The sequence below is a fragment of the Heloderma suspectum genome, chromosome 3 (assembly GCF_057233095.1).
Source record: "Heloderma suspectum isolate Gila_16-S chromosome 3, 16-S_ref, whole genome shotgun sequence".
Taxonomy (NCBI): Eukaryota; Metazoa; Chordata; class Lepidosauria; order Squamata; family Helodermatidae; genus Heloderma; species Heloderma suspectum.
In genome coordinates this window covers 299,377,921-299,388,705 of record NC_139460.1, presented here as the reverse complement: position 1 = coordinate 299,388,705, position 10,785 = coordinate 299,377,921, and the positions used below count along the sequence as shown (strand labels likewise).

At 43.8% G+C, this 10,785-nt stretch overlaps 1 protein-coding gene across 4 annotated transcripts in view; it reads left to right on the top strand.

Moving 5' to 3' along the window:
* The first annotated feature begins 377 nt into the window (after window positions 1-377).
* The window catches only part of KPNA4 (karyopherin subunit alpha 4), a 42,780-nt gene continuing 32,372 nt past the window's right edge, over window positions 378-10,785 (top strand). For 3 of the 4 annotated variants that reach the window (XM_084847406.1, XM_084847403.1, XM_084847407.1), the window contains exon 1: window positions 378-814. In XM_084847406.1, coding sequence (XP_084703532.1) covers window positions 746-814 — 69 coding nt within the window. In that variant the 5' untranslated portion in view covers window positions 378-745. The remainder of the gene's footprint in view (window positions 815-10,785) is intronic. The other variant, XM_084847404.1, reaches the window with a different exon arrangement.

Below are 10,785 nucleotides of genomic sequence, written 5' to 3'. Positions count from 1 at the left end.
AGAAGAGCGCCCTTAACATCCCGCTGCCTGCGGGGGTCGGACTAGATGGTTTTTGTGGTCCACCCAATGGCCCCTAAGCCGCACTCACGCCCCCAAAATGGCTGCCAAGACCTCACTGGGCCGGGGGTGGCGGGAGAGGAGAGCTTCCCCCTAGCGGCTGGGAATGGAACCCTCCCTGCGCGCGAGCGCCAACGGTTCGGCCCCTACCCCACTCCATAGCTCCACCTTTCCTCTCCGCTCCCTGACGTACGTATTTTCCCCCTCCCTCGCCTCGCCAGTGTGCCGGCGACCCACCCTTTCCCATCGCCGAGAAGCAGCCAATCAGACTGCTCCGCTCGGAGGGCGGGCGAGGCAGGTGGGCGTGGCTATTGCCGTCTGTCTGAGAGCGAGGCTGTTGCCTCCTCCCCTGCTCCATGCCCGTCCCCTCCCCTCCCTTCCCCCACCTTTCGCTCGCTCGCTTCCTTTCGCTACCGGCACATTCCGCCGCCCTGGTAAGGCCTAAGCCAGTGGGAGCGGCTTTGAGCAGGAGGCCGCTGCTCGACTAGTCAGTCGCCACGCCAGGCCAGGCCAGGCCAGAGCGGAAGGCGGCGCGAAAAGCTAGCCGGACCTCCGCAGTGCTGAGGGACGGCGAGCGGGTGAGGAAACGAGGCAGCGCCGGCAGCACCAGGAAGAGGGGCCCGGCTGGGTCCGGGAGAAAGAGGAGGGAGAACAGGAGGAGGAGAGGCCGCGCTCCCTGCCTCCCGCCATGGCCGACAACGAGAAGCTGGATAACCAACGGCTGAAGAACTTTAAGAACAAAGGCCGCGACCTGGAGGTAGCTGCTGCTTTCCTGGGTTCCCGGCGGCGGCGGCGGCGGCAGCGGCCCGCCGCTCGCGCTAAGGGAGGGGCTGTCGAGGATCAGATAGGACAAGGCCTCCGCCTCGGCTACTGTCTGTGGCGTCTCTGCTAATCTGCGGCGGGGCCTTCCTCGAGGCGAGGCCGCGGCCTGAGCCGGCCGCTCCCCCAATAGAGGGCGGGCGGGAGGATGGACTGGCCGTCGGAGGGTGGGGTCCGCTGGCTTTTCCTCTCCTCGCTAGGGTTTGGGAGGGCCGCGGCCTAGGCTGCTCCCACTCGCAGTGGCGCCGACGCCGCCTTATGTTCCCTTTTTTCTTTACCCAGCGGGGATGCCTTACGAGGGGGGCTGGGGAGGGGGACTTTTCTACCTCTCCTCTTCTATCCTGGCAGTTGGACGTAAAAGGGAGGAGGCGAGGAGAGGCAATTGGTAGGTCCAGGGTTAGTAGAGAGGGAAATGAAGGGGGGACTGTTTCTGGAGCGGATGGAAGAGCCCCTTCCTCCCCACCCACTCAGCTGCCTAACATGGAAACCGCCTGTCAGATGACATGTTTTTCTTTCATCTGTACCCCCCCTCCCCGCGTGTTATGTATTTTGTCACTAGGAGCAAGACTTTGAGCCACACAGTTGCAAAACAAACAAACGCCAAGTATTTCAGGGTGCTACATAGTTAAAATGTTCCATCGCTTATTATAAAAATAAACTATTCCACGGAACTATCTTTTACTAACACGGAAAGCAGGTAATATATGCATGTAAGGGATTAAACAAAAATCTTTTAAACCCATCCTGGTGTCGGCCATGTTTTCTTAAATTAGAAATACTGTTTACACTAAAGATGGTTTTAATTAAGATTTTTTTGAAGAATGATGCTGTTCGAAAAACATTCATCTGTATTCAGTACAAAAAGGAAGTTCTCACACAACATTTTATTTAAATACTCTTAAAGGGCCAGTTCAAGCAACTTCATCATTTATCATAGCTTAAGGGAAATATTTCCAAGTACTTTTCATCACGTTGTCAGTTCACATCTTTCCTGTGTTTAAAAATAAAAAGAAAGCATGACTTGCAAATGCTTGTCAGGTCCTGGTTTTGGATATGTTTAGCTGTTGAAAGCAACATAATATAGGAACATGGTTGTTGCTTCTCATTTGAGCAAAGTTTTTTCAGCAATTGAGGTTTGTAGAATACTAACTCAGCTTGCAGCCACTCTGGATTCCATCTAAATCTTATATGGCATATAACAGTGATTGTCAAATGTTTTGGTTACTTTGTGCTACAAACCCAAGTGTGAAGTATGAATGTGCTACTGTGGTGCAGAATAATTCCATATGCAACCTTCCCAACATGCCTTTAGGGTAGCTTTTGCCTTTATGTGGTCTATTGAACCAATGAAAAATCAGTAGCACAGTGCCGGAGAGTAGACAAAATGAGCTTGACTCTCGTATAGCTAATTCATGGGCCCATCTGTTCCTGGCTAGGTTTGCCACAAAGTCTTTTTACAGGATTCTGCCTGTGAAACAGGTTCACCATCCATGGTATTTAACATGCATTTGGGTAATATAAGGGCACTGCTCCAATATACCTCTCTCTTGTACCCCTCAAAATGCTAGTAGATAGCCAATCATTTAGCTCCTACCCTAACTCCAAATTGGGAATGTGGTCACAGGACATTTGTGTTTCAAACTAAGGGTGCAACCCTATACATGTTTGGACAGAAAAAAGGCCTACAACTCCCAGCATGCCCCAGCTAGTATGGCTGGCTAGAGAATGCGGGGAGTTGCGGGACTTTTTTCTGTCTAAACACGCATAGGATTGTGCCCTTAAAGCTATAGTCCTATACACTCTTAACCTGGGAGTAAGGCCTGTTGAACTCAGTGGGATTTATTTTTGAGTAGACATGTATAGTATTGCACTTCACGTTTATTTTAAAGAGGTTTATAAGCCATAGTTTACCTCTATTGAAAATTGTAATTGTGTGGATTTTTGAAGAGCTTTTGTTCCAAGGGTTCCTTTGCAAAGCCATGACTAGTGTGGTAATTTCTTTAGTTTTTGCAGTCCTTTATAGAAGGGGTATGTAATTTGGAATTCTCTGTTGGGAAAAATATCCTGACTTCTGCTCCATCGCTTATTTGCCAGCAGTTAACATAACGTTTGAATGTTCCACAACTGCTGAACAGTTTGCACTTATTCTGTGATATGCTTATTTGTAAAGTTACATTCCAAACATGAAAAATAGTGGAATAAATCTGTCAGTTCTTAATATAGCTTTAGTAGCTATGTAGCTCAAATGCTAAAAAAAACTGGGGCTTTTCCCACGTTAATCTGCTTTTGTCTTAGTTGGAAAGGCAGTCTGCACAATAAAAGCTAGATGGCAATAAGAATTTAAATTATTTGAGTTGCATTTTTGAGTTCCTAAGGAGTATACCTGCTCATGCCAAAGCTTAATAAATAATAGCAAACTTTGGGCATGTGAGATTCTCTTTCCTTCTCTGGCCTGTGCCAGAGGTGTGTAGAAACATTTGCTTCTACTTTTAAACAAGCAATTCCCTGTTATGTTCAAACTTGGAGAATAGTGGTTTGTTTAAACTAGTTTGTTCAGTCAATCCAGGATCAAACCATGATTTCAGATCCTGGGTTGTTCACTAAGTAGAATTTAAACAAGCCATAGTTCCCCAAGTTTGGGCATAATGGTGACCTGTGTATGGCTGCGAGAGCTGGACCATAAGGAAGGCTGAGCGAAGGAAGATAGATGCTTTTGAACTGTGGTCCTGGAGGAAAATTCTGAGAGTGCCTTGGACTGCAAGAAGATCAAACCAGTCCATACTCCAGGAAATAAAGCCAGACTGCTCACTTGAGGGAATGATATGAAAGGCAAAACTGAAGTACTTTGGCCACATCATGAGAAGACAGGACACCCTGGAGAAGATGCTGATGCTAGGGAAAGTGGAAGGCAAAAGGAAGAGGGGCCGACCAAGGGCAAGATGGATGGATGATATTCTGGAGGTGACGGACTCGACCTTGGGGGAGCTGGGGGTGGCGACAGCCTACAGGAAGCTCTGGCGTGGGCTGGTCCATGAAGTCACGAAGAGTCGGAAGCGACTGACTGAATAAACAACAAGAAGAACTGGATGCTTCCAATCTCCAGAGGAGATTGCCAGTGGAGTAGGAAGTACTGTATAAGCCCAAGATTCATTCAGGCTCATTTATATATTGGGAAACACAGTTTCCTCTTGCATCAGAACTGGCGCATGGAGTTGCTGTTTTTAACATGCCTGTATTTTCATTCTGAATTCTGTGAAATTCCCAAGAGAGCCAAGGTATGAAGGTTGGAATCAGCAGCAGGAATAGAGTCTGGAGTTCCTCAGCATTTGGGGGTGAAAACTTGATTTTGCTCCTTTTAACTACTCTCTGGATATGAAATCTCTCTTCATAGGCTAGCATGACAATGCCGCCCTATATAGGATGTAAGACTGGATATTTTAAGGTAGTCCTGGATTCAGTTTCCCTCCTTATTGAATAAGCAGCGCCTCTGCCTCATTCCATTCCCCAAAGCAAAGAGAGTCCCCAGTACTGAAAGAATCTATCTCCTGAGTCATCTAAAATCTAGCTGTTTACTGCAGTCTGGACTGTGCAGTTTCTGAATTTTCAGCTGTAATATAGATCTTTATAATGGTACATTTTAAACTGGATCAGTTTCTAAGAAAGGGTTTTCAGTGCAATCCTATGTGTTGTTTAGACAGAAGTAATTGTAGAACAATTGGGTTGTATTCAATGTTGTTTTAACTTAATGGGTCTGCTCGAAGGCCAACATTGGATACAACCCTGTATATCTAACTGAATTTTCAGGAGTTTGCAGAGCACCTATTGGTGATGCCATTCAAGTAATTAACAAATAACATGTTCAAGAGAGCCTTGCTGAGACAAAATTGAGGCGGTTTTTTCACAGATAATGTCTCTGGCAAGGATTTGATTGTTGTAAGATAATGACCTGGTTCACACATAATATTAACCCATGGTTTATTTAACCCATGAGTTGTTGAATTTTGGTTTGGCATGATGTGTGAACCCAGCCGCACTAACAAACCATGGTTTGCTAACCACAAACAACACAAGAACTCATTGTTTGTCATTGAATTGTGAGCCTTGGGTTGTCATTACATGCAGACCCAGAACCGTGAGTTGTTTCGCCAGGCTACAGAGGCAGCGGGCAAGAGTGGTTAAAAGAACCAATCAACCAGTCTATACAGGGAGGGAGTGGGAAAAGGAGGAAGGGACCAAACAGTCCAGGGATTGAGAAAAGCATGATTTGTTTGTTAGATTGTCTGCCAGACAAACCCTAGGTAGGTCAACAATCCGTGGGTTAAATAAACAGTGGGTTAGTGTTATGTGCAAACCAGGTCAATGTAATGAAAAGCAGAGGAGAAAACAAGATTTATGCCAATGAATACCACTATGTATCTCTTGTCAATTTGAAAGTAGTTTCTCTCAGGCTCTGACTGATATAGTACTCATGTGCCTTAATGCGGTTATTTTCTGTGCGGAAGATCTCTGTGTGCATTTTGAGGTTCCCCTCCACTGGAGTGAATGAGGCAGCTTGCATATTCAGAACTTCTGTGGGTATATAGAATTCTTAGAGTGGTGAACTCAAGGTTATATAAGAAAATATTTCATAGGAGTAAACACAGTTCTACGCTACTGAAGGATTAGCATACAAAACTATACAAAATAGGTTATTCAAAGTTACAACAAATTTTTTTAAAACTAGCCATATGTTTTAAATAATTAGGGGCACAATCCTATTGAGATAAGACGGTTGCCTCCGACTTCCTCTGAAGTTTGCCTTAGATGCCCGATATCAGGCATCTAAATACAGCGTCGGGGAGGGGGCAGGAACGGGGCTGGAGACCACATAGGAAGCTGTCTAAAACAGCTTCTGCGGTCCCCTCATTGCCCCCAGGAATGTCCCTTTTTCACCCTGTCTGTGCTCCATGTTACAAACATGGACAGGCATGGAGGGGCAGCTGCTGCGGTTCTCTCTGCCCCAGCTATGAGGGGGTGGAGAGCATGGTTTCCCAGCTATGAGCTCATAGCACTGTCTGTGAGCTCAGAGCTGGGAAACCGAAAAATTCTAACTCCCACAGATGCTGGCTAGGGCAGTAGTCTCCAACGTGGGGTGTATATGATGATCCATTGGGGTGCGCGAGCTACCTCATAATTGAGCAGCCTCCCGCTGCCCTGATGAGCTACCATTGTGTGCAGTGATGGTGGTGGTGGTGGAGGCAACAGGATGGAACAGGAGGCAAGAGAGAGGCTCCATGGCATTTCTCTCTTGGCTCCAGTCCTATCCTGCCTCTGCTGCAGGAGGCAGGATAGGACTGGAGAGCAACTGCGCCAGTCTCTGCCAGGCACAGCAGAGGAAGGAGCAGTTGCTTGCTTGGCCACAGCACCAGAGCAGCTGCCATCCTGCTGAAGGAGAGCAAATTTGTTCCACATTTCCAGTCTTTTTCTGTGATGACAAGTGGCTGTCAGTAGTATGCTACCTAGCAGATATTTTTGAAAAAATAAACACACTTCGGGTGCAATCCTATGCATGTTTAGACAGACTATGCATGTTTAGACTCTTAGCGTGGGAGGTGTAGGTCTTTGTCTAAACATGCATAGGATTCTGCCCTTAATCTATCCCTTCAAGGTAAAGGTGAAGTTTTAACAATGAGTGGGAAAGTAACTTCTTTTTGAAAGAAACTCGTGCTATGGAGAAAGCATTTAGAAAATGGGTATTTGGAAATGTTTCCATTGGTATGTGATTTTGTTTCCAAAAACGATGTAAGTGTGTCACCGATAAAAACTCTCACATCTGTACACTTTAAAAACTTGGAAACTGAATTTTCTAACCTGTTTAAAAATCTTCCAAACGAAGATTTTCAGTGGGTTTTGAACCCATTTGTTAAAAATATAAAAATGCAACACCTTCTGATTAGTTTGCAAGAACAGCTGATTGACATCAGGGAAGATGGAAATTTAGTTGAATTTCAACAAAAACCTTTACGTAATTGGTGGATGGAATTGAAAAATTAGTATCATGATTTAGTAAGCATAGCCAAAGATGGACTTCTTCCATTTGGATCTACATATCTTTGTGAGGTGCCTTTTTCAGTGATGACAGCCGTTAAAACCAAGTATCAAAACAAACTGAACTTAGAACCAGCCCTTCAAATCACTGTATCACAAAGTACTAAACCAAGATTTTAAAAAATAATGAAGCATACTCAATGACATTGCTCTCATTAAAAATATTAATAATAATTTTTAATGAGAACAAAGGGGTTTATGTACCATTAATAAATTAATATATAAATTATTTTTAATATATTGTGTATTTCATCTTTATCTCATCCTTTTAATTTCTATTTTTGTGTATGTTTTATAATGTACATAATATATTAGTACAGTAGTACACGTATATAATTTATAAATAGATATACATATATTGGGGGTGCATGCTCAAACAATTTTTACTGATAGGGATGCACAATCAAAAATGTTTGGAGACCACTGGTCTAGGGGACATAGGATTGCTCTCTAGAAGTACTACAGAGTTGAACAAGCTACATGCTAGTCATGAAAAGTTTTTTGGCAGCTGTGGGTGAAAGGTGGGGGGTTTATGTGTATCCACCTAAGTTACAGCTGATGCTGTTCTATAGCAACCTGTGCTATAGTTCTTCCCTCATAATGTATGTCAGAGTTGCATCATGTAACATGACTTAACATTTTTCCCCAAGTGTCATTATGATCAAAGTTCCATTACAAGTTGTTGTGCCTCTCTGTCATCAGCAAATCCATTTGTATATGTTGCATGAAATTGTTATATCTGCAAGTAGGGCTTGTATCCAATATGTTGTGGCCATGCCTGTCCCATGTCTCCAACCTTTCTGGTTTGCAGATGGAATGCGGGCAGATTAAGGGCCTGCCTGGGACATTTTGATACTCTTGGCTGTGGTGCACATTCTGAGATACATCTCAGGATCCCCTGTAGTGGTACATACGATACTGGCACATAGCTCTGATTGCATGCAGTTATTACAAAGGAGCCTGGGACATATCTCTGATTATGTGCTGCTCTCATTGGTACACCTAAAAACACTGCCACCTGAAGCAGTCTCATGGCTTACTTATGCATTTGGGTGGTCAGGGATTCCAGGAGAATATTAAGGAAAATTGCTCTTGATTTTGGAAGATGTAGTAACTTTAGCAAGCCAGGTTTTGTGTTATTTACTTTGTAACAAGTAACACCATGGTAGGACTGACTCTTAGCATGTCTAGTTTATGTCAATTACATTTTTCAGAAGTATAAATAAAAACCAGAGAAAGGAACAGCTCAAGACATCTTTCCCATCCAAATGATTTAATTGCAAGACTTGAGAAGAGCGCTGCTGGCCAGGGTCTCTAGCACTGCTACAAAGGAGTAGTCTGGCAGGGATTTGAGTACAAGTAAAGCACTAGTGTAAACATTTGAGTTGTTCACCACACTTTTGTTCCTGTAGAAAGTAACTTTGCTATTTTAATTTGCAGTGGCTCTCATCGTATTCTCAAATTCTTACATATCTCATTTTCATTTATGCTTAAACTGTTGACCCCATGAGCTTAATCATGTATTTTGTTGCCAATGTGTATGCTAATGGGTGTGTTGGAAATGCCTTCATATAGGAAATCCTTGATGTGAAACTTCTGGCTGTCAGTACAAGTTTTAGACATGAAAACATGAACAGACATGCCTGAAATAGTCAGTTTAAATAGTGAGCTGCAGTGCTGTTGGCTATGATTATATTCTGAAATGTTTTTACTTTTCTTTAGCTTTCCTGTGCATTTGCTTTTTTATTACCAGTTTTAAGAAAAGCTAATTTAGCAGGTCTATGCTAGTACTTGGAGCAATGAGTTGTGTAATTTTATAAGTTTTAGAATGTTAACAGTCCTATGCAAGCATTAAAAACTCTTAAGCATGGAGGGGCTGCGCATGCTCCCCACCACCACCACCTTCCTGCATTGAGTGGGAAAATCTGAAGGGAGAATGTAACTACATTCAGTTGAATGTGGTTACAGTACTCCCTGTCATTGGGAACTCTGCTTGAAGGGGTGCAGGGGGCTGAGCTGGCATACATGGATTCATGGCCCCTCCACAGTTAGACTTTTGAATGATTGCATAAGGTCCTCCTTAAGACAATGGTCATTCTTATGTTCAGAATATTTGAAAGCTTTTTTGAAGATATTGCAAGTGTGTCTCTGTATGTGGGTGGTGGTGGTGGTTCATATAGCTTCCCCAGCTCTTCTTCCCTCTTCTAAAGTACTGTAGTGATGGTAGACAGGGAAACAGTATTTAGACTTCTGCCTTGGCAAGTTCCTTGAGCTAACTGGCAGCAGCAGAACATGCCCTATAATTGTCTTCTCAGAGGATTATGGTGTGTATGCACACTCTTTCCAGGGAGCTGATTTGAGTGGAAGCAACTTGGTAGACTTTCCTGGTGAACATAAGTGTATGTTCTCCCCCTTTGAATTGAGTGCGGGAATGAGTATGGACAGAACTTGCAGCCAAGACAGTCATAAAACTTAGCAAAGGACACAAAGGCCAGGAACTTATCTGGAACTTCTGCCAATCAGTTCCAGATAAGTGTGTTTATCACAGGGTATTTTCCTTTATTTCCTTGTGAAAGACTAGACTATCTACAGAGATGGCCTAAGACATTTTGCTACCTGAAGCAAAGGAAAATATGGTGCCTACCTCCATTCCACATACAGAAGCAATTGAAACTTCAACACTGGCAATGCAGTAGGGTCCGCCACCACACCTGAGGGTGGTAGGCTAGTTTAGAGAATGCAGGACAGGCTGTGTGGCACACTCAGCTCTGTCCTCCAAGATAGGGAAATGGCTGGGAGGCTCAGGAGGACCAGTTAGGGAGCTGATGCTGTGTCTCCCAGTGTCCACCACTTGAAGCAGTTACCTCACTCTACCTAATGATAGGATTGTCCGTGACTACCTAATACCATTCCTTGTAGTAGTTAACATGGATAGTTGAGTGTCTTCCAATTTGGAAGCAAAATGGGGTCACCCAAAAATAAGGTTGTGGGTTCTACATTGGGGACTCATAAGGAATGCAGAAGTATATACACTTGTAGATTAAAAGAGAAGAAAGGTTTTTTAAATCCATAAAACAGCCTGACAAAGAACGAAATGGCTTCTAGTATCCACAAAACGTTGATTGTTATTTGAAAGAATTGGTCTCTTCCAGCAGCTTATAATGTGTATCCTAATGGCAGGATTAAGATTGGAGGGATATGTTTCACGAGGTTAAAAAAGCTCCCTTCCTTTCACTATACAGGAATGTTTCAGTCGGAAGGAAAGGGGAAAGGATACCTTTTGCCTTTCTCACTCTCCACAACTGCCGCCTCCCCAAGTATATAACTATAATATGCTCAGGTTGAGAGCTGTCAGATGGCATGGGCCCTCTTCTGGTGCTATTTAGCACAGCAGAGGAAGAGTTTGGAGGATAGGAAAAGAGAAATCCTTGATTTTTCTTTCCTCATACTAATCCCACTGCTCTGAGAGACACACTACATTGCTCATATTAGGATGGATGAAGCCTTGAACAGTACCCACTCCTCTTACATGTTTGCAGGTTCCACTTGTCTCTATACTGATAGTAAATATGCTTAAGATCATGCAGACAAGTAAATAGGGTACTTGCCAAGGTTCAAGGGAAATCATTCAGTATGCCCATCAAAACTCACAACATGGGAGGGGGAAATAAATCTCAGTTCAAATATGTCTCCTCCCTGAAGATTCACTCCCCCAGACTTCTTCTTACCAGTTGTCTGACATTAGTTGTTTCTTTTGGAACAAGCCAATCTTGCTCAATTTCAATGCAAGCACAACATTCTAACATCAGGAATTAAGCTCAG